General features: G+C 38.7%; 1 protein-coding gene across 1 annotated transcript in view; it reads right to left on the reverse strand.

The window, feature by feature from the left end:
- Positions 1 to 25,462, reverse strand: part of LOC150078093 (uncharacterized) — a 101,725-nt gene that overhangs the window by 28,580 nt on the left and 47,683 nt on the right. The window contains exon 3 of the mRNA XM_090384768.1: positions 2,402 to 2,637. Within this exon, the coding sequence (XP_090240894.1) occupies positions 2,402 to 2,637 (236 nt within the window). The remainder of the gene's footprint in view (positions 1 to 2,401; positions 2,638 to 25,462) is intronic.

Here is a 25,462-nt window from a genome sequence, read left to right on the forward strand (position 1 = left end):
TGCATGCGAACGAACGTACGGACATGAAGATATTTACATATATGCTAACGCGCCTAATAAGCTGAAGACTCGGCCTACATCTTAGCGGTCGCAGAAAGACTCCATAATCGAAAACTGAAGAGAGTAAAGCGTACGAATTATTCGAATTTATCGTAGACTGTGATTCCCCCCTATTAAGACTATTCAGTAATTTTAATACGTTAATTTCATAAATTAATGGCGAAACATCGTTAAGCGAAATAACGTAATGCGGGGAGTACTATATTTTTTCGGACTGATTGCTCTGTTGTGCATAGTACGGATGTTTTTGTAAACAGTTTTTTTTTTAAATCTCTGTTTACATTAAAAAAGGTTTTCCTCCTAGTGATATTTATTCGAGCCAATGGGAGAAGAGGGCGAGGCAATTACCTCACTACAAATGGAATTAATTATTGACAACTGCCTCCATTACGTTCACCAATCTCGTGCACGTGCTTCCCTGTCTAACATTTGATGTTACATTGTAAAAAGTTTTTTGTATATTTATGAATTTGTATATTTGTAAATACAGTAATTTAGTATTTTGTAAATATTTTAAATATTTGTATAGTTTTTAAATATTTCAGAGAAATACTTAAGTCCTGCTCTTTGGGATACAACAAATATTCCTCACGCATTCTGAAACCCGAAGCAAAAGGCCTTTTCCTAAGTGACCTAATTAAATGCAGGTTTAAATTAGGTAAATTTAAACCTGCGCAAAAAAAAAGGTAAATAACTACATAGTGATATTTATTCGACCTTGAGAATGCCGCGCATTACAAATGCACTGGTAAATAATTATATAGGTCATTTCCTGATTAGATATCGATAATAGAGACATAAGTGTTTTTTGTCTGGCGACACCAGGATCCCCCAACTCTGCGTTTTTACTCCATGTAGAATTCAATACTCTGCATAAGGCCAGGGTGTGTGTTAATGTGTTTTGTGAAACAGTGTGGGTTGTTGTTCCTCTAGCCACTTAGCCTGGTGGCCTGTGGAGAGCCACCAATACCCCAGTTACCATCACTGCCTCGGTGGAGGCAGGCCAGGACACATTAGGAGAGAAGAAAGCTCTGGTGGGGTGAATCCTGGTGTAGCCTAGGCATCCAAGGAGACCCCCCCCCAAAAGAGAAGAAATTTTATTGGAAAGGGGATAATTAGGAAATAAGACAAGGGTGGGAAAAAGGAGCAGAGAACAGAGGGGGAAAATAGTTGAGGCACTTGCCTGATTTGAAAGGGGAGACAGTAAGGGGACCCCTGGTACAGGACGCCCATCCTGGTCCAGAGAGTTGAAAGTGGGTGATTGGTTGAGCCACCATGCAAAAGAGGGGTAGGGACCATCCAGGGTGGGAATGGGATTGGGAGAAGGAGACTCGACCACCTCAGGTGGTAGGAAAAGAACATAAGGAAAGAGATTCCTATGGTGGGCGTGCTTTTTACAGCTCTGTCCCACACTAGACTGGGGTTACCCTAATGGCCAGTGTCAGCATCCCACACCATGCCAGCTAAGCTAGGAAAAGCTACAGCATGGTGTCAGCTTGGATAACCATGAGGCCTCTGAGGGCCAGCATAGCCATCAGTCTGTCCAGTGAAGAGTCTAAGATAGAACATGCAATTAATAACAAATTTAATTCATTCAACATTCACACAATTTTACTTTTTATAGTTTTTTCTTACACGTTATATTTTCTTTTATATATTAGATTAGATATCGATTAGTGCGTTTCGACAGATGTCCTTTTTACGTAGAAAAGATTTGACTTACTCCGTCCTACCTCTACATATACGTAAAAAGCGTGCGGGGGTAAGCGAGTAGGGGGAGAAGCCCCCTAGTTCATCATTATAAAACAAAGACAAGATTTTCGACCAGAAGACGGACATTTAAATCTCCAGTTTACATTCTATGCCGATATCTTAAGTCTTCCACTTGTAACCAACACTTTCTTCTTACTAGCACTTGTGAGAAAAAAATTTCAATATTTTGAAAAACTACTGTATGTATTATAAAATTTGAAGCTGAATAATAAGACAATACTAGTCATCAAAATAATTTACATTTTTGTTTTAAAAAATGGCTCTTCCAGTTTTTATCTTTTGTCGAATCTTTAAAAGAAGGGTTTTTGAAAGAAATAAGTATACTAATGAGCAGATGGGTGTGTAGTTATTTCTACATTCAAAAACCGCAATAACAAATGTCAAAACTATGTCAAATTAAGTACAGTAATTTTAGGTGTCCTCTCCTGAACTGCAGAGGTTATTGGGTACGCGAATATTTTATCCTGCAACAAAAGAGGGTGGGATAAAAATGCACCACCCAGGCTGCGGGTGGTTTTTGTAATTTCTTCTTCTTTTTTTTTGTAACTACAATAACAAAAGTACTTACGTAGAAATAGAGGGTTACTTCTTGAACCGCCCGGGGGACACACTCAAAACCATCGTTGTCGCAACACCCGCTACCATTTTCACAGCGGTGCAGTATGGTACATCGAGGGAGGTATTCTTTGGCGGGATCAGGGTAATAATCCTTCACTCGTACCACCTTGCCACGTGGAACTTTGCATTTGCCCTTTGACCTTATACGTAGGAAATGCTCGTTGGCTTTCCTCACGTCTTCCAGCTCTAAAAGAAAAGAAAGTGTTGTCATACTTCCATATGTGTGGTCCATAATATCTAAAAGTACTGGAAATGAAGTAAAGAAAAATATTCGTCACATCAGGTGCAAGGTTAGCTCTAGTCCTGCCTCGAGACCAGATCAAATCAAAGGTTGGAATATTCTTAAATTAATTGTTTTATTAATTCAACTGTGGGGAACATAATCGTTCTATGTTGTCTTGTCCACGTGGCATTTCGCTTGAAACTGAACGAGGTGCATTTTGTAGTTCGTTTAATGCCCGTTCCCTACTACCATAATCAATACTTTGGTATGGTAGGGCATGGGCATTAGACGAACCCAATACCTTTGATGACAGTGTATATTAAACAAAACGGATAGTTTTTAAAACATAAGCACCACAATTTATACATCGTTAGAGTTCTGTAAGGGAGTAGATGGACGAAGCTATTTATACTGTATATTATTCTTACTTAGTTTTTCTGTTTATTCACGATAGATTCATCTCCTGTACGGCTAGAGAGTCTACAAATACTTTATTTACAGCAATTCTTAAAACATTAATGATATTAAATACTTATTTGGATCAATGCACATGGTTTGAAATGCTGGTGGTGTTCCTTTGGGAACATCCCTTTTAATGAATCCAGGTTGACGAGTACCATCCTCAGTGGGAGTTGCTGGTTTCTGTTTCCGGGAGATGTCTTCCACAAATGGGGAGTATCAGTCCAGCGAGTTAGCAGCTTAGGCGTATAATCAGGCTTTTTTTGAGAACAAGGAGTTATGCCTAAACTAAAATGAACAATAGATCCATTCACCACAGAATCTAACTGATAATCTATCGTTAGAAATTTGTTAAGATGAGAGGCAGGTGTAGAGGACCAGATGTCGTAGGTATGTAAAGGCATTGGTGTGAGACATCTCCCAAAGTATTAACCGATCAATCTAATATTATATTGTGACAACCTACAAGTTGGTGTCGAATAGCCCAGAATACATCATAAAATCTTATCGGACGTTTGAAGGTATACTTTTAAATTCAGGTCTTCATTCCACATTGGCTTTAGGTCTGTATGGGATGAGACTTTCCGAATTATTTCAACATTAAGAATACCTTGGATGTCATTCTGAACTTCCTCCTCGTGACTGTTATGTGGGCTGATTTGGTTGAATAGTTGGAGTACAACTAGCTGTACGTCAATTAGTAAATTAGCTGATGAATCTGTCTATAGGTTTCATTATTCTTTGTATGAATCTGTTTGGGTCTTTTGAAATAATGAAGAATTTAAGATCATCAGAATAGGACCTGATATTTCAATTTATTTTTAGAAATGGTCTAGGAGAAAAAGTGTGGGTTTTTAGAATGGAATTAAAACACGTTGAAAATGGGAAAATTTTTTTTTTCGGAAAAGAGTTCTTAATGAACGGTACCAGCTGCTAGCACCGGACAACAAAATCTTCTGTTGGCGAAGTGGGGGGGGAGACTTCGATGTCTGCGGCACGGGTTCACAGAGCATCCAGAATAGTAATATTCTTCTTTCTCAGATGTTTACTGGTGTAATTGACACGCCCAGCATTCAAGGATTTATCTCTACTCCATGTGCTGGACGCGGTAATGGCAACCCCTAAGGACCCCTACTGTTACATTCTATACTGTTCATCTTCTCCTGTTAAAAGAATTTTTCCAAACAACGCAGTCAACCTTTCTAATTCATTGACAAAAGACTGTGAAATACTCTGAAAGCAAGCAACAGAGTGAAGAGCCTCTCTTGAAGCCCATAGCTTACTTCAACTATAGGACGGGAGCACCCCTGATGAAACTCATCGGAAATATCCTGTACCAAGTGAAAGTGCAACATAAAATCACTGTTGAACCTTTACTTTTGTATGATACTGTAAATAACTGCCTCTTGTAATTTTGTAAATAATTGCCATTCTTGCCTTTTTGTACAGTGGACTCATCTAGTCAGTCGGTTGTATAAAAGGGGTGAAAGCAAACATTTGTTAGAATAATAAACGAATTTAATATTAATAACCAATGATGATCGTTTGTTGTTGTTGTCATAAGCCATTTTTCGCCCACGTCAACAACCGATCTAAAATGGCTCGTTAGTGTGACTGAAAGGCAAACAAACTAAGAGTTTGAGTCTTTGGGGAAGCCTGTTTGCTCAGTTTTTACATCTGTCATGATCGATACAAATGCAAATGAGCGGTTTCGTTATTCATAATGAACCTTTCTGCAACCAATTGGCAGGTTTTGCTGGAATCCGCCCCAATGGCGATCTTCAATTCGTGGCCATGGATGGCGGACCGTTTGTTCCTCAAGAAGTGCATCATCGAGTAACCATCATCCGATTTAAATATGATTTTCGGCTGTGCATTTCCTCACCATCTTCCGAATGCCACGCACATCTCATGGGGTGCTTATTATGTAGCATTTTTGCCCCACTTCATGCTTGCTGGGAATCAACTAATTACAGTTTCACTTATATTTCGAAGTGCATCGACGACAATCTCCATCTACAGTGGCTTCCATATAATTTTTGTCAAAATATTATATTATGAAGAGGACTAAACGAAATAAAATATTTAGTCTCCTGATAAAAATCAAAATTACAGGGAGATTGAATCTAACAAGAAGGGGGAATGAAGTTGGTATCTGTTTTCAGTGTGGGGCCATGGCAATTTATGTAGCAATTTTCGATAAGAAAAATACCAAAGAAACTCATAATGCGGCTGTAATTCTGTCTCGCGTATATAGTATCGTTTATCTATCCCTTGAGGGATGAAAGTGGGTGAAAAAGAATGATTTATCGGCAAAAGCGGTGACATTTATGGATGTCTGTGATAGCCGAATTTGTGAAAATAGATCCTTATTAAGCAGAAAGGACAACAGTTAGGACTTTCTCCTCCGATAAGAGTCGAAGCAGGAGAGACAGACGCACAGACATGGGGGAAAAAAAAAGTTCCGCATTCTTTAAAGGAAACCGACTTTGTAGGGGACCAAAGAAAATCTAAGGGGGATCAGTTTCTGCGGTCACTAATGCCGGTTTTCTTTGATCTCGCTGTTATAGGAGGGGTTGTAAAGCTGGCTGACCCTTGAAGTGTTGAAAGAACCAAGGAAAAAACAAAACTCAGTTGTTATTATTAACGTTTTTCACTAGAGGGAGCCACAAACGAGCGTACTGTTCCAGACTACGGGAGCCTCGTGCTGAAAATTATTCGAACACACCCACTCCGTTTGATTGAAGCCAAGGAGAAATAAATCGAGTGATTTCCTTTGTAGAGGTGAGGATTCCATTAACGTCCATTACAGAAGTTGATGGAAGAGAAGTCAGTATCGTGTTAGATGCACTAGTTTGAGGATCATATTGACCAAGTTCAAAACTCTTTTAAAGGGCCTCCACTACCTGAACTGTTAAGAAATCATCTGACACTTTTTATTCTATCTCTCGCTCTCTCTGAGTCATGGAGTTAGCTAATTCAAGACCATTAACCTTTCTTTTTATTGACTTAAGGGTTTAAACATTGTGGTTGATAGGCTTTTGGCCTCCTTAGCACGTAACAAGGAAGTCTTACACTTTCTTGTTACGAGACGTAGCAAGACTGACAGAAAGTACGCAGAGAGAATAACCGGGTGAACGTGACAGAGGATAAGCGACAGCGAAAAGAAGACTTAATAAGTTTCTTAGTCTAAAACATTACTAAAGTTGATGATAATGAAGCGATAAATACGGTACTGGCTAGAAAGCTGACATTATCCTGATATACAGGACTGGTCACGTAAATTACAAGCGGTTATCTAGAAAACTTAAAGGAGCTAGGCTTGCGTTATTTGCAGCGGAAGGGGGGTGGGGTATTAGACGTAAAGTGAGCTGATTTTGTGAAGGCATTAGATAAGAGATTAGATATTTCGCAAGTTCCCGCTGAATTGAGTAATTTTGCTTAGTTCCCACCCTTATATGTCGATAAATTTAAATTCGATTATAAGATAACGGAACTTCTTAAAATTAGCACTCTTTTTCTGAACGCAAATCCCCCAACACAGAATAAACAGAGGAAGTGAGGAGTACCAGCCTAGAAAAAACTTCATAATTAGTTGAAAAATTGGTAAGGAAGGCCATCAGAAAAAAATTATAATAAATATTTATTGAATAATAAGGTACTTATACACAAAAGTAATCTTGAATAATAATCTTCAGCTGACGTGCTCCTACAGTTTTCATTTGGTCATTCCCTTCGTCAGTCGAGAGGGTAGCCTGGGTGTCACCTAGATTGGTAAAGAGGTCCAGACCGTATGATCTCCATATTGGGCTTCCTAAGTCTCCTACTATCAGTTCAGGGAAACTATCTGGCTTCCTGCTGTGGACAACCGTAAGATTACGGGACGATTTTTCGAGGGGTAATGAAAATCCTGCCGCCCCTAGTCACGATCAGTAAATCTAAACCGGGATTTAAGCAGCAAGTTATATACCACCTTCACAAACATATGGAAAGTCACCTGACAAGCTTTATGGTGGTTGTGATCACGTGTTTTTTTTCTCTTTAAGATGCATAATGGACTTGCTAGGTTTTCCACTATCAGTTCACTAGAACGATCAGCAGGAATACATTCGATGCCATATTTCTGTACACATTCTTCGTTGGTGGTTTCAAGACCATTAACCATAATTCCGATTTCGAATTTAACTTTTGAAAATGAACATTCTTTGTTGCGAACTTCTCACCACTCTTGCACCTGATGATCTGAGAAAGAAATTAAGAAACGTTGCATCGTTGGATTTTCACAAGCTGGAAAAGTCTTAAAATCATTTTCGCTGATGGTCAATGCAGATAGTTATTATTTATCTCGATAATGGACATTAGAACACTAACTTCGTAATCAAAAATTAGAGAGAAAAAGAATAGTTCAGTTCATATTGCCAGAGAAAGATAACTCTTTTTTTTCCCTTGCAAGTATGACTGCTGCTAGCATTCTTTAAAACTGACTTTTTTATATTTTTTTTAATTGCGATTTTCAGCTGTTATAACACCCGTAGAGAAACCTAATGATTCCTTAAACCCTTTTCTTTATGTAATTATCATCCTGGCTGGAGACGCAAGGTCAAGAGTCGGAAATAATGACGAAGTATCTCCAGCTGTCATCCACCTACTGAGGAACACACACACTGATGCTTGTCTTCCCACCCACCTCAGTGTAACTAAACGCTTGCATTGCAAACATTACTCAGTGCGCAGGACCCACGGAAATGATTGAGTTGCGTGAAAGGGTTATATCTTTCTTCTGTGTCTGTCACAGACCTTCAACTGCCCGAAACATCTGTCCTTGAACACTCGGTCACCATCTCTCACAAAATAAACATCACTCACAGATACTATCTGCAAGAGTTATCGCAGCGAGTTAAGCCTACAGCAAGACTTGTGTGGTCACGTGACAGTCGTTTTCCCAGACTGGCTCACTCCCTGTTTACAAAGGCTCGCTAGGTATTCTACAAATGGATAACATTTGCGTTTCAGTGCCTTGTTAGAATCTCTCTTCCCACCCCTACCCGTATGTAAAGAAACCTGAGCCAGAACTCCGTCCTAGAATCTGTGGTAAACAAAACCAATTAAAACCTGTCTGGAGTGTTTATGGCAAAGAACCACTCTCCAAGAATTCATTCCATCATCCTTTGTTTATTTGTTGGCAAACACCTTGCAGAAGGAGATAGACGAGTACATTTTTAATCTAATTCATCTACAAACAGTCGTGTTAGGAATTGAAAGTGTTGTTGATAAGTGGACAATAGTTTTATCATAGTCTGCGCTTAGTCATAGCAAGAGCAGTATTCTAAAAACTTAAACACCTTTTTTCAATGTCTGCTACTAATCATGGCAAATATCCATTGTTAAAAAAGACAAGAGCTTGCTGTTTTTTCTAAAAAAACGAATGTCGGTTGTTTTTTCCTACCGGATGTAACATGAACTACGAAATGAACCCAACGTTCAGCAGTTTTACGAAACTGCTCCGGATGGTTATAATAATTGGACTCGTATTAAACTCGTGAAGTCCATTAAAGTATGTTGTTATCTTCCCAAGGGTCCAAAATGCATTAAAAGCGGAGATACTTCCCAAGATATATCTCTTCTTCTTCTCTGTCTGAGTAATGATGGGTTTACCGCCTTTCTTTCTTGCTTGAGTGTATGTTTCTGGTTCTGTGAGCTCCCAGACAGCTTTTGACCTACTGTTGAACACGCCTGGCTGGTTTCACTACCTTCCGGGCTCCAGGGGAAAGGAGGCTGCAGCTGAGGAGGCTTTTTTATTTGTTTTTATCCTATGTATACCTGACCGCGGTAGGAGAGTTTGCTAAACCATGATTGTTTTCACCATAACAGCAGTGCTGATGATACGTCTTATAACCATCTCGTCTGCTAGTCTGTCTGAGAACATTTCAAATTTCGATGTTCTTATTGCTCTTAAATATAATGGATGGAAATAAAGTTATTGTAGCGATTGGTTAATCAACTTTTTAGCAAAGAAAGGGTACGGCTTTTAACTAGGACTATTTAATTACCACTTTTTTGTTGAAAATTCAGCTACACGAGTAGTGGTTCCATGCCTTTGAAAAACGACTTGTTGAACCGGTTGGCTAAACTAGAACAAGTTGAAGGAAAGACCTGATGCATACTTGATGTCGATAGAAGTGTTTAATCCGCTCATTTCTAAACTTGATTCAACTGTGAAAATTATAGAAAATATTAAAACGAACCTTGTGAAAAGGACAATGTTCTTCTTTGTGTACCGATCCCTGAAATTTCAAGTTCACATGGATGCTAAATATGATTTAACGATTTCATTCATTGTCAAAATGATTAATTGTAAATTCCACTGGCTTAATGTTCGTGATGAAGTATAAACATAACATTTATTTAAATATGTTTGCATTTCTGTTAGAAATCATTTTAAACTCTTGCTTGAATGGGAGAAATCGGCAATAAATCATATCTAAATCACACGATCAAAAATCAACATACTGTTAGGCATGATTGAGTCTCTGAAGAAGCGAGTTGATGCCCTGCAGAATTCAATGTAGGACTCAATTGTTTAATGCTATGTCTGTGGGGGCTTCCGAATCCAGCTCAGAAACGGATCAACCGGTACAGAATGCTTTTGTTCCAGAGGAAATAGTATTAACTGGGAACTCCTTTTATAAAGGAGGGAATTTGGGGAACATGCAAGAAAGACTAGATGGCACAGAACAAGAGTATGTCTACCGATGCAAAAATTGACGATGTTTCAAATAGTTTATCTGCTCGTAATGGTTCTAGTGGGTGCATGGTAATACATGCGCGGAATGGTTTGAAGCTGATGATATTTATCTGTATAGAAACAACACCAGAAATGTATTCTAGTGTTGCCAAACAAATTAAAAAGATTAGCAACATAGATGGTACTATGGATAACGGTATTTGTTTCGAAGTTGAACAAAAGCCCAAGCCTTAGCTCCAGGGAATGTTTAGCGAGAGCAAAAAACCTCGCCATAATCAACATCGAACATGGGTAAAGCGTATGAAGCTTGATTTAGGGAAGTGATGATTCTGATTGAAAACTGCCTGAAGAAAAGAATGTTCCTCTAGTGATATCAAGGTAACGTGGATGTTAAATCAGTGCGGGGTTGAAATAAAGGAAAGATGAAGGTGAGAGTGTGTTATAGGCCAGATGACTCTGAGGAGTATGAAAAAGATCTATCTGTTTAGGCAGGTTGAGTGGATACAATTGTCTCCTTATGGACGAATTTACCTACCTGTTATAGACTGAATACGTGGACGAAAATACATTATATGGAAACGGTCCACGTACTCAGTCTATAACTTATTGCAATAAGAGCTATTATATGCTCAATATGCTCAGTCTATAACAGTAGCGAAGAAAATGGACAAAGACACCATGGTCTTCGCTATCAGAGAAGTTCAACTCATTGGACTGGTGAACTGCTAATGCTTCCTTACTCTACAAAAGTAGTGGGAATTGGCTAAAGAGGATTTGGGCACCTAGAGGACAATGAGTTTGACTTCAGTGGTAGTAAAGACCATAGTCTTTAAGGATGCAATTCAGAACAATCTTGACAAGAATATCTGGAATAGATTTCAGCATGGGTTCGTTAAGTGGAGGTTATCCTAACCCGTCTGGTAAGTTATGATGTAGTCATTAAACAGTTGAATGCAAACTGGATGAACCTGCGATCCAGCATAGAATGTTATTGGTAAGAACCTATGCTGAATCGTAGGTTAGTTAAAAGATCCAAAGGTCGCGGGTTCGATTCCCGCCTCGGGCTTGGATCAAAGTACTGCAAAAAAACCTTGGGAGGTGCATTATGGCCACAGAAGCCTATGCGCCAACAACTACCAAAAAAAAAAAAAGTTAAAAGATAGGAGACACATGGATAACATAAATGGTCATCTTCAGGATGCACAGTGTAATGGTTGTTGGGTCTTCGCCTGTTTCTAATTTTCATAAATAACATTGAGGGCATCCATGATATGAGGGAATTCCATGAGAAATTATTAAAATTTGCTGATGATTTGAAGGTGGGAAAAATTGCCAATAATTGGAGCCAGACCGTGTGGCTTCAATAAAACCGATCAGCTGAATATGTTTCGAAAAATGCAACTAAAGTTTAATGCTTCAAAACGTAAGGTTTGAAGCATTAAATCGTATGAATTTTGGAGAACATAAACTGGAGTCACGTGTAGGCTATTTGGGGAAGAGGAGAAGCTAAAAGCAGTTTAAGACGAAAAACGTAGGTGTTACGATTCACTCTGACACTACATTTTTCATGTAGTGTGAACAGGGACTAGAAAGCGTATGGCGTTCTGTCAATGATTTATAGGACCATTTTGCTAGTAGGGAAACCGCATCTCAGAGGGGGGGACCGAACTTCTGGAGAGGGTTCAAAGGAGAAGGGCGATCATATTAATGATGAATGCAAATCGATGCAAGCAAGGACGGCCTAGGTGTTGGACTGCAAAGTTTGACAACCAGACATCTCAAGATGATCTGATCTCCCTCGTGGGTGAAATACGAACCAGAGTACATAGATATAAAATCCCATTCAATAACAGAAGACTGGCGCTCATGAATTTATCTATGCACAACGGGCTGTCAGTCAAACACTGGATTAAGTTGTCTCTCAAGAATAAATAAATTTTCTGTTTATACTCCGGGGCGACCAAGTGGCCAGAGGAGTTCACAAGATAGAGAGAATACAAGAAACAGCCGTATTTAGAAGATTGAAGCGTGAATCTCGGTCACTCAAAGCAGGTGTACTTACGTACCCTCGTACCTGACCATTCGGCTATGGCCTCACACTGGAATAAGTTGCTTTAAACTTATTCCAATTTGAACTTAATCCAATTCCGCTTTGCGTTCAAAGAGAACTTCGATGGTTGCCTGGTGGGAATTGAAAAAGTATGAATATTCCTTTATTAGTTTATCTTTACTATTATTTTATTTTATTATTTGTTTTTGGTGCAGAAAAAGTCCGTTCTTTGCACCATTTGGTCTTACTAATACTAAATCGACTTTTAAGTAGCTAAATACAGTACATAGATCTAAGAAGGAAACATTACCCTTTTAAAAGGGGTGGTTTTACCTTGGAAGTATCACTGTTTGCTCACACATTAATGTGAGCGGCAAAGTAACCAATGTTTAAGCTTAGTTTTTCCTCGATGCTGAACGCTAAAGGCTTTATATAATGTTGCCCACTTAAGTACACAAGAACCTTGCTCCCTCTGATATATTCACGTAACTTGCGACCTTAATAAAGGTGGGAATATAAAAAGCAAGTTAAAAAAAAAACAAACTCATCCATTAGTGACAGCGTATCGCTTCCAAAATGCATTATTCATGAACTCAGGTGCTTTTCTTGGCCATTTCCTCTAGAGCAAAAGGCACAGCTGGGATAACAAACAAGACATAATTAGCCCAATGTATGTCCGGCGAGGTGTCGCATTTCCTTCTCTAAGCCTCCCTTACACACGATAGTTTCATACCCTAGTAACAAAGTTTAGCGTCCCCGAAGGCTAGAAATATGAGTTAAAACATCCATATATCTTTCCCATTTCCTACGCATGGTGACGTACAGCTGTTGATGATGGAGCAGTTCTTTCGAGATTCAAGCCATGGCGAAAACGAACGCACTACGCAGGGGGAGAAGAGGCATAAATTTACGTGAAACCCCCATGTCGTATGTATGATATACGAGCAAGTGATAGACACCTTTTTTTTTTTGGTTTATTCTTTCGTAATATTGATGGAAAGAATAAATCTCTGTAGTGAAGAGATAATTGGATTAGGCTCCAAGGATCATTTAGATTTTGAGCAAGTTTTTTCTATAGATACCTGTGATGGAGAGCCTTTCGGGATCATCTTATGCAAATGAGGTAATTTTAAAATGCTACATAAGATACAAAGCATTCGGAAAGTTCATCTTCGACTTCGCTTTGTGCAAAGTCGAAGATGAACGTCCTGTTTTTGTGCACCAAAGTGAACTGTGACGCTTCGTATGTAAAAGACACCATTTCGAGTTCGCTCGCAATCTTTCTCCTCCTCCACTAGCGGGTCAGAGTAGAAATAAACATCACGCTCGTTAGGCTAAGAAGGCAGGAGGAATCCCTGCATTCCTTAGACGTAATGACCACAAACGCATGGACGGTTTCGCCGCAATTTAAGATTTCACAGACATAAACAGCCCCTCCCGCAGTCGTCTCAGATAGCATCTTAATGTAGCACCAAAGTTAAGAAATTTTCTCGGCAATCTCGCACCTTGCTCACCCCCTCCGTGTTTTCACTGGTCTTTTGCATTCTACGTAATTAATAGCAAACACTAATCGCGCGTGTTTGCCGTTATGCTTCGCTACCCACCGTAACAACTGTATGTAATTGCCATAAGACCCAGGCACTGTCGGGATTAAGAGGACCACCTAACATGCCAAGGACCACCCACAACAGTTGGTGACATCGACAATCACTCTTGTTTTGCCTCAACCCTCCCCTCCCATTTGGTCCCTCTTCTTCCCCGTTTGCCTTTAAGTAATTCTCCCTTTTTTTCTTTCCCCTAAACGGACATTTTTCACTTTGGGGGGACGCTCTCCATCAACGGCTGGCACATGTTGTTCCAAATATTTTTTCTGTTTAACATCGGCCAAGTTAGAGGGCGAAACCCGAGGATAATTATCTAACTGTCAATTGGTTTATAGAAGATTAAATAATAGTCCAACTCATTAGGGAACCAGCTGAAGACTTGACAATATCGCAATAAATGTACAATTCACACCCACGTTGCTAAGGACGATTATTACTTCAACAGATGGCGCTGATGTGAAGCAGATACAGTCAGAATACTTCGGGGCTTGCCTCGGGGGTAAATTGTATTAATGTTCAGTAATTATACGTTAAGAAGCGCGCAATCATCCTACCCCTGAAGAATCAGGGAGGGAGTTGCGCGTAAGAGGGCTTCAAATTGATATCTGACCCATTTATTACTCTTATGATTAGCTAACAGAGCGACAGGAGTAGTCCAACGGGTTCTTCTGTTTCTCAGATTTTCCCTGCTTCTAGTACAATAAGTATTGTGATACTTAGTACAATAAGTATTGTGATACTTATATGTGTACATAGTATATAAATAAAGGGTGTTTTGTAAATAAATATCACCAGAAATCGTATAAATGCCTTCCCTCCCCAAGAATCTTACTTCACCTAACTAAAATAACATTATTTTAAGCGGAAGAATACATTTTATTGGTCATACAACCCAGAAGCTATTTTTGTAACCTTGTGAACAGTGACATCGAGACCTTTATGTGACATAAAATGTGTTAGCGGTCACCACCTGAATGATGCTGTTAGGAATGAACTGACTTTTTTTGGATAAGCAATACAGACCTTTCTATTCAGCTATCGATGGTATAGTAACGATAAAGTTCGGGCACACAGCTCGCAATGCCCCCTTCCGTGTCGTGTAGCTAACGTATAAAAAGTGTTGGTTTATCGATATCGAAGAAAAGCCTCATGTCTTCACACACAGCAATAGCCTGCTGTCATTTTTGAATACTTGGTCCATTTGGGGATTTCGTAGGAGATATGAGAAGCTGTTGGGAGGGGGGAGAAGGAAGGGGGATTGTAGGTAGGATGTTTACAGACGCACTAAAGGAAAACTCAGTGGGGTAAAACTATTTTATTTTGATGTCCCTTGTGTCAATATTGATGATAGTACTGTATCATTGTGATTCTCAAAGATTTTTGATGTTTATGTTTGGGGAAAAGTAACCAAAATAATGTGGTTATTATGCGCTTGCTAAGGTAAACATCACAGCAGCGGTATAACGCGTAGAAAAATTGTTAAACGTGTTACCGTATTTACTGGCGTATTCATCCACTCAATTTATTATACCTTACATCGTTTGGTAAAACAATTTTCACAGTGCGACTGCAGCATGAAATATATTTGTACTAAAATACTTTTCCTTGTATAAATGTCTTTGTACGTGAATGAATCGAACAACTCGTCCCTCCCCCAACAAAATAAAAGATGGGAAAGCTCACAAAAAAATGTCCTCTTCAGCGCGCAGAAACAGAAATGTACTTTTACGTCGCCTAGCAACCAAACATCCCACTTTTGTGCGCTCTTAGATTTATTATTTGGAAAGTCACCATTTCAGCTTCGCGTGCAGCACGTTGTACAAAATATCGACACACGAGAACCACCCTATGAAGAGTATTGTCGATCTGGTAATTGTAGCCTTCAGCATATACGTGCTTAAATATCAGCCCCCTGTTAGGTCCCGTAAGAAACGATAAACACGAATATGCCCGAAAGGCATCGGGTCTACAGATAACCCTAAAAGTTTCTTTTTTTTTATCGTTCATTAGATTATTAATCACAGGTACACCAGAGACCAGTAATTTGTTTGCTTGATTTATTAGAAACCACGCTATTTTTAACTTTACATCTAGCGCTGAAACCCTCTGGACCGCATTATATGTTCAATAAAAATTAGGGGAGTTGAAAGATGGTCGTGGGGGGGGAGAAGGAAGGTGGTTTCTCCTTGTTGATACAAAAATATCCACCCTGCTTTCCTTAGACTTGTGTCACGTATAAAACTGTCGCCCTGGATCTTGCATAGCGGGTTTTCGCTTGAAGTTAGTGTCACGTGCTGGTTGGATTGACAGTACACGCGCTCAGAAAAGGTACCATCTTGGGACTACTACGAAACGTTGCAATAAATTCTATTTGGTCCGTGAATGACACCTGAAGATGTGCCTCGTGGGCCGTTGCTGCGCCCTCTACAGGATGGCCTATGAATAGCGTTGTATTAGAGTATTCAGTTTTTTTTAGTTGCCCTGGTGATAATAATGAAATCTGCTCTTTCTGTAAGTAAACCCGAGGACCTTCCTTCCCCCCAACCAGAGTATTTTCGCGCCCTCTGACGAGTACTTCTATATTCGAATTCTTGATTTTTTCTTCTTCAATTGTTACTTCTTCAAGGAAGTGTTTTATGGGTGTCGTTCTTGGAGTAGGAAAATGCCATAACCAGCCCTCGAAGGAGTCCACCTGTGGTGCTAATTTTATTCATGTATTAATATCCATAAAATTTTACCACTTCGGTGACAGCTTTTATGACAGGATATTGGGTCATCGCTGTTGTCTCCAATGGAGAAGAAGGCTGCAGTTATTTTATTGTTCAGTTTAAACAGCGTCTTTTTGACATATAAACAGCAGCGAAGATAGTTACACGTGTCTTATGTTGAACGTCTAAACAGCGCATGCTCTGATCATATAGCAAATTTTAAGAAGTTAAGAAAGTGGGCCTGCAGGTAGAGTACTTTGCCATTAACGAAAATAGTTGCTGCGTTCAGTAATAAAGATGCTGTGGATGAAGATAATAATAGCTAACTTTCTTTGCCAAAATAAAAGATGGTATGAAGAGACTCAACTTGAATATGTACATCAATAAACGCATCTTAAGAAGTTCATTTACCCTCACACCATCTCCTGGAGCAATACTGATTAATTTGCGCTTTTTTTTCCGAGTTGTTATTGTAGTTTGATCTCATTCTAAATACTTTTCACTCCGAAATTTTTAAAGCATTTTAATAAGAGAGACTGAGGCGATATTAACATATATTAACATATTTGGATGTTTCATTGTACGTCTCCATAGCAACAGCACTTTGTGTGTATGGCGACTCGGGGAGTGTTGTGAAAAATCTGTTAAGGAGTTGTTGTTCTCTAATAATCTTTGGGATGGAGATGAGAGGCGATGTTACGAATCGAATAAACATAATGTGCATTGTTCCAAGTTAATTACTCGATGTGTTCCGAGAAGAAAACAGGGCTCAAGGAGTTCCTCTTCTCCATTAATTTCTTTAAGCGTAATAAGGATTTACATATGCAATGTTTGATGACATGTTTTCAATTTGAAAAAAATAAAAATAAATAAATAAATACAAATTAAAACTCGCAAAAGCGTAATCCGTAAAAAAAACGAAACTGTATTTTTTATTATTTTTTTATACAAAGGCCAGTTGTTTATAGAGAACACCTGCTTGGAAAAATGCATGCTTTTAACGATTCAACTTTGTGATAAATGGGGAATGTTTGTATTAATACTGGATTTAGTAACATAAGCGAGGGGGATCGAATCGTCCAGCCAACCCACCCCGGAAAATCCTCTGATGTTAATAATTTCTGTACAAAGGCTGGGAAGATTTCGTTGCAGGTGCTCAGACATTCACTCCACAGCCCAGATACTTCTACGATAATTTTTACCTTTTTGTTCATCACGTGACATTTTCCTGAAGTGTATGGGGAGGAGCAATCACGTTCTTCACTTCAACCGTTCGTGGACCCTGTTCTGAACTTTAGCCCGAATCAGTATTAAAGTTACTTCTATTTCCTCTTTTAAGTGAATGGGAAAGTTTCCAAACGACGATTTAAAAGTAGGAAGGGTGGTTAAAGACCAGTTAGATCATTATTAGAATTTTAAAAAAATCCGTTTTTTATCATGGGAGAATTGTTGCAGGTCTTAGACAGGACTTCCATTGAAGTGGGTGTTTGAACATTTTCTTGTGTAGTGGTATGACAAATGTCTTAAACACCTACGGCAATTTTGCACAATCTTTCGCAACGTAAAGTAAAATATACGCAGTTCCTGTTTCATTTGAACCACCCTTATAATTACCGCGATGGTGGGAGTCAGCACTTAGCTTCACACTTCTCAGTATCTTCTGAAAGCCTTTTAGCTAATCAGCGCCAAGTTCAAAGAGCTACCGCAAATTACGGAAGTGGTAATAAACCTAATTTGAATACTACAGAGAAATGTGTACTACGTCCTTATTGGTGTAAAAGAATGATCTTTTTGTTTATTTTTTAGTACTTCATTAATACTGTTTTGGAATTAAAATATGCTCGACAGTGACGTCAGTTCATATGGACCGTTGTCAGATCGACTGACTCCATCGTTGATCAACTGGGTCATTGCTAATTTCATCGTTGATCAACTGGATCATTGCTGACTTCATCTCTAGTCAGCAGTGACCCAATTGACCGCCATATCTGCAAGCTGATATTCCTTGTATTTGCGACTGACCATCTTCAAAAAGAATCGCGTTCGTCAAATATTACACGAATCTCATACTTCAAACTGAAGCCTCCACTAATTCCAAACCGCGCCACGTAATCCTCGAAATAAATAGCAACGCCTGATCGAAGTAACTGCGCTTAATCTATTTCTACCCATACAAGAAGGATCGGGACGAATTCATCAGTAATTTATTCTGCCAGTTATTTGTAATCGATACTTTCAATTACACCGGGCTTTAACGCCATACCGTCAAGCCTCCGATGTAATCCGCAAGATAACGGGCGGAGAACACTTGTAAGGAAAGCGACGACATCAGCAGATTTTCTTCTTCCGCAAATTTCCTTCTCGATCGCCATAAAGAGGTGTTTGGGGAACTCGCGTGAACGTACTTAGCGGGACAAGATCTGTCAGTCGTTGTGTCGGGTGTTCGTCATGAAGGGAAAACCGACACCCTAACTTTAATGAGATTTGCCAGGCTTAACTGTGTGCGTGTGTGTGTGTGCGCGCGAGAGAAAGAGAGAGAGAGAGCACAGTTTGTTGCTAAATGTCTGTCGATGAAAGATGAGATGTAGTTGAAAGAAAGAGTTTTCCAATCATGTTTTCATGAACAATTGGAGCGAAAGTTAGATGACTTGTTCCGTTGTTCAGAGGCTGTTACTTTGATAGCTGTTCGTTGCCTAGCAAAAACCAGACATATGTTGCAAAGTTAGTGGGATATGATTATTACCACGAAGAGAAGGGGGCGAATTTCATCTTTTGTTCTTCATGTGATGCTTGTCTTTTGCATTGCGCGTTATACTACCGCCCAGCTGGCTCTGGGTACGATTTATATTTCTTCTTTTTACATACACGGAGCAACATGGCCTTAGTTGCAGATGCTCCTGAAAGTCAACAACGACCAGCCTGGATGCGGAAGTTTTATCTTTTTTTTTTTTTTTTTTTTAAGAATGATCTCAAACTCGCTTTGGGCATTCTGTACCGGATATTTCAAGGTCCACCACGATTCACATTTAGTTGTGGCCAGCCTCCTCGTGGTATAGACGGTCAATGGGCAGTACCAATGTACCACGGTAGAGTTGAACCAACATCCTGGTGTGTCGCCCTACACAAGCTACTAAACATGTCTACATGGACGAGAAAACTAAACATCTATATAGTTCTTTGGTCACAGATTGGCTCCCTTGATATGAATTCGAAGTGGCCGATATCTTCATGGTTGAAAAGAAAGAAAAATAAATAAAATGAAATCATTTCAACATGGCTTATGCCATTTTTTCCCCGTCAGCTTGGAGAACATAACAACAGGATTATAGATACAAAATATAAAATCTGAAAAAAAGTAACTTGTGTTGAAGGAACTAACAACATTAATATTTCACTACCTCCTTTTTCTTAAATGACACGTGGCGTTCATACTAGTGATGGGCATAATGGATTATAGCAAATGATTCGATTGGACTCGTATCATTTGAATGATTATTTCGATTACTGAAACATTACTAGTTAGCACTCTTCCCCCAGTTTATAAAAAAGGAGCTGGAGGCTAGCGGAATAACGCTGCGACTGATTGGCTAATCGGAAGTTTCTCTTTTTTATGGAATTCTTTTAAAATAAAACAACCCATACCGAAAGTTATGAGAACATAAGACATAATTTTCATAACAACATAACTCATTATAGAAATATTTAAACTCCTGAGAGTACTAGAGAAAATAATTCTCGCTTGTTTGACGCCATACTCATTCTTCCTCAATCTACTTGATCCAGGTGGAGATATCCTGTAATTTCTCTCATTAATACTTCGAAACTAGACGATCGACCTCAATGTGAATGACAGTATCTGCACCAGAACCATAACAATAGGTGTACCTCTCCTGGGAGGCGTGACATCTAGTCTCCTTTTCACTGCCACCATCAATTAATATTTTACGACAACATCAAGATCGTAAAGAGAATGAGACCTGTAAAGGATGCTATTATATATGAAATAAGTGCGTTACACTCAGTGTTTATAACGCAGCTAAATATTGATAAAGGCTACCTACAGAGCAATAATTGATTTTCTGACGATTTTTACATTAATTGGTCAACTCTAGCACATGCCACTCAAGATATTACCGATTTATGGTAAAGTTCTCACATGATTTGCCGTTAGCCACCATCAAAATAATGTTAGAATTTGTTGAAGCTAATAGACGAATCTAAGCCCCTGATGCAAACTTTTTTTCATTTTTTTCTACTCTTTATACCGCATTCCGAAATGCGATTTTTCTTTTTCTGGTACTTCTGGGCTTAACCGTCATTTATAATAAGGAAAGGTGTTTGCGCTAAGACTTTTCTGCCGGCTCCTGTCCGGCAGTAATATTTCTATTTACACGGGGATAGTTGATCCCACATATCTCTTATGGCTTATTCGGGTGATTTTTCAGCGTCATAAAGGCAACAGCGAGACATACATTACCTGTGATTTATGGCCACGAGCCAGCCATCTTCCGGGGGAAGCAGTAAAGTGTGTGAACGACTCAAGTGACCTTCTCGGACTTGTGATGCGGATAAAGGAGAATTAACTATAAGCTAGTTACTTTAGTACAGTAAACAAACGCATTGGCGTTAATATTTTATCATAATTTAAAGGTTTGGTGTCGTGTCACTATGACAGTAACGATATCTAGCTCAGGAGAATACTCCCAGAAAATATGCCCATTTCTTAGTTAACCAACCAAGTGATAGTTATTCCCATAGAAACGAAAAGCAGAGAGATTGTTTTCGGGATGAAAATCCGCAATTTGAAGAGAAAATCGCCAACCCTTTGTCCAGACCGGCTAACTCGGCCATGAACGTCTTACTAGCCGTGGCGCCTAGAGTATCGGAATTTGGTTTTCATGCAGATTAAACTTCCCACAGTTCCATTCTGTGGGATCGAATTCAAACGTTGCTATTCGAATTTTGACTTTTTACTTCAAGCTGTTGTACAAGGACCAAGTCCAGTAACTGATGGATTTTAAGGCTATCTTTCTCGGTGTATCCCCTGCAAAAATGAACGTTTTATCTATGCCCTTGCAGCTATTTCTCTGTAAAAGATAAACTTGTTGATTACCTCATACAATTACGTCCTTTCCTGGAGAAGGAAGCCCGAAATTAATTATGGTGGGTAAAGCTGTTGTTTAACAGATTTTTCTCTTAAGAAAGAGATAAGAAAATAGGGTAGGTCGATGAGGGACCTCGTCTTTACAAGTGGGTAGGCGATATGACGAAATGGCCAACGGAACTAAAGCGATAGTGGGAGGGTTTGGGTCGCTCATACCTGTAAGCCAACTGTTAATCATTCTGCTGTACAAATGGACGGCGAAAATACTTTACTGATAAGAAAAAGGTCGAGGTCATTCGGATATCGGTAAGGATTATGTATAGGACAGATTCACCCGAGTTTCTTGAAAGACGTGACGGAATGTATGGGTCTTCGGGTAGGATGTTAGTTGGATATTTTCTTTCATATTTCAATGTTATTTTTTAAATAAAAAAACATTTGAGTAGCTATCAGTTTATACTGAAATGCATCAACTTTTATTTATTATTACGATTTGAAATAATTAAATATAATTAATAAAAGCTAAAATTTAAGCTTTATTGTAATGCAAAGTATTTCTTATCAGCTTAATGTTAATTTTGGATACCATCTTTGCTGACATCCATTGTCCCTGGACAGCATTTCACTCTATGGGCAATATATAAACCAGGGATTAAGGCCTTTTCAATATCAAATGTCCAAATTTATTTTTTAAAAAATCAAGTTTTAAAAAACAGTTATCGCTTCCAGAAAGTGGAGGCTACACCTTTGTAAAGATGTAGCCTCCACTTGTAGTTGCTCTACTATCGATGGTAATAAAATGACCACTCTTTGACTTTTGTGAATCGAACTGGGACCTATCCAAGCTGGAGGCAAGAGTGTAAGAAAATAGGGTAGGTCGATGATGGCCTTTACTGCGAAGGCCAACATTAAGCTTGAGCATTACAAAGACCAACCTACAATAAGTGTAGTATTAATAAATTTTCTAAGGGTAAAAATTAAACATGATAAAAATTAAAGAGAAACTTAACTCTTAAGTTGTGTGAGCTAATCGGAGTGACCTCGGTGTAACACATGCTGTTAGGTAAGTGAGGGTGGGTGTTTTCATTTATTCCAATAGTTAAAGCTCATTAGACTTACCGCATGCTTCTGATGTTTATTAGATGCGTGGGATACTAGCCATAAAACTATTCTCCAATTCACCATTGGATCCAAATAGCAATTAAAGAAACTCAAAAATACTTAATTACTCAAGAAACAGAATAATTCTTAAAGCTTCAGTTGCTGGTGAGAGTGCGTTAATTTCTTTCCTTCGTAATTCTTTTCCTGACATCCTAAGGAATCATGATTGCAAAGAAACCAGTCTTGATTCGGGTAATTTTTTTTTCTTATTGAAAGGCATTGCCTTTTAAGATTTATTTCAGTTCCTTTTTGGGACTTATTGATATTTTCTGGTGGATAGATTTTTAAAAATTAGAGGTAGTGTCATTTGATAATCAGAGATATCCTACACCCAATTACCAGACTCAGTTACTCAGTTGGAACGAAAGTATAAATTTGAAATTTCAAATACGTTTTGGTTATTCCATCTTTAAGTGAAAATATGCAGGTGTTGGAGATGAAAACAAAACAAAAAAAAAAGTCCACACGTTTCTAGCAGGTGGGTCATTTAATAAGAACCTTCCACGCCGATTTATCTCTCAGTAAAACTGTCAAAATATTCTGGTGGCATTTACCATCCTCGATTTCCAAACACGTGCAGATTCTTCTCCCGCTAGCTCTTCCATCAGTCTAGCCGCATCTAAGCCATTTATCAACATTAACTCTGGGGATATATTTCTCAATATTTAGAAGGACTTTGCGTCCTTCGAGATTTTTCTTTTTTCCCTTCGTGTTTATAAGAAGTCGGGGCTGTGTCGAGTGCCAAGTAGTACGAACACGATGAGTCACTGTTTATCCTAGGAAGCAGACTGTCTTGTAGTCGGCAGGGATCACAGAAAGCGAGGTCGTTCTGTCTTTGAAAATCTCAGGAGACATTCGTCGGAAAGCGAGAAATTTAACAAGAAATACATGCGCAGCTGAGTCAAATTCGAGTTTGACTCGATCCTCAGGGTCTTGTCACAACAATCACGTGTTTCTGAAGGAGGCGATGGGCCTGTGATTTTTCCAAATGATTTTAGGAAAATTCTTTTTAAAATAAAATATTTCTGTTTGACTCGCAGAACCCTAAAAGCTCTATTTATCTTCTCTGAAATACGAGCGAAGTTGTTTAACTTGGTTTTGATAACGCACAATCGCCGGGGATGTTCTTTGAACATCAACTGGACTCTTGAACAAAAGAAACATTAACTTCAGGTATCGTCTGTATTTGTCTACAATACCCAATGCTTCACCAGTGATCTTTAAGAAGAATCCAGACTTTGTACCGATGCAGTATTATTTTTAAGGAATATATCCCTTAAGGATGGGTCAGTGGTCATGTACTTCGCTGACGGTACTTGAACTACCATTAAACACGAGTATCTTATTTTAGTTTGGCGAAGACGGTAGCTGTGAAACTTCAGCCTCATAAATTTATGAGGCTGAAGTTTCACAGCGTATTAAAAAATGTATTTACAGTTTTGCGTAAAAATGTAAATAAATTTATTTATAGAGGGGGAAATTTAGGAAGAGAGATGAGACACAAGCGGATTGCTATAAACAGATTATAATTATAAGAATTTTAATATTAATAAGAAGTTGTGAACAAAACAGCAATCATTTGCTAGCTGGGATACAAACTACAGTAATGGAAATTGAGAAAAAAATGCAGATTAAAGATAAACTCCAAGGTTAAATGTGTCATCCCAAAAGAAAAATATTGGAGAAGACAACAAACAGGTGAAAAAGACAACTGCAGTTCCTAATTTTGCTTCCAGATGGCACTTTTCCAGATTTTCGGTTCTTTCATTTTCCGGCCCTTCCTTTGAAGTCTCTAGCCAAGTCTGAAAACGTTGGCAAAAAACATGAAAGCGAGTTAATCTCCTGATCTACTTTTCATCCGGCGACACGAACGAGGCGCACTGGGAGGGATTTGCCTGATGTAGCTTCCTTCCCTTTAACAAAAGGAATTAAGCATCAAAAATCGGAAAGGAGAAACTCGTAACAAACACAGAAGCTAATTTTGTTCTGTTGCTATGCAGAATTCATTTTCTTCTCTCATTCTATGGAAACAAGTGATGACATTCTTTTCATCTTTCCGGCGAGGAAAGATTCATTAATTAAATTCGCCGGCTCTTGATTTCGTTCTTTTTTTCTCCCTCCGTTTTTTAATGCGTAGATTTAGCTTCAAAGACACGTATTAATAATGATTGGATTTATGACTAAGTTACAATTGCCACAGGTTACACCTACAGTTGTACTTTGTAAGGAAAGAGGAACAGAAGCTTAACAAGTATGTTAATACTTTAGACATTTAAACTCTTGTCTAATTCTTGAGAGAATTAGAGCCTTAAACATAGTATTGCCACAAATAACTTTAATGTATTTACGTATAAACAAGCTTACATTGGTAACGTAACCCCACATACCAGGGTGGTTCAGCTACGGATGATATTTCATTTAATACCAGGGTTTAAGAAACAGGGATGCAATGCATCTCCTATAGTACGAACAGGATTAATTTTAGGGTATTACAACTAAGATTGACAGCTATATTAAAGGGTAAATCTTGTATATTCATTTGGCACCCGAAATATGAGATGGCCTTGAACAAAAAACTCATTTATCAACAGGTATTAATGAGCTCAGTGAACTCTATCGACCTGACCGTTGTAGACATAGTACGGAGTGGAAAGAAAATACAAGTGACCTCGTAGAACTCGTCAACATGAAAAATTAAACAGAACGTCTCAGCGTGCGGTCTTGTCATCAAGATTTCCACGTCTTGGCAGCGTTATTGATAACTTGCCCTACAAATACATCTTCTGGTTAGGGAGAGAAAAAAGCTAAGGTGGATAGGGTACACGATTGATGGTTGCTGCATATGGAATACGTGATATATGTTTGCTTCATCTATTTCCACCAGTACTGAAATCGAATTAGTTATTAGGTCCTATGTTATACATTCGGAGAAATGTAATTTAGGAGATGTGTGAATC

The sequence above is a fragment of the Mastigoproctus giganteus genome, chromosome 11 (assembly GCF_048544385.1).
Source record: "Mastigoproctus giganteus isolate SK-2022 chromosome 11, ASM4854438v1, whole genome shotgun sequence".
Classification (NCBI taxonomy): domain Eukaryota; kingdom Metazoa; phylum Arthropoda; class Arachnida; order Uropygi; family Thelyphonidae; genus Mastigoproctus; species Mastigoproctus giganteus.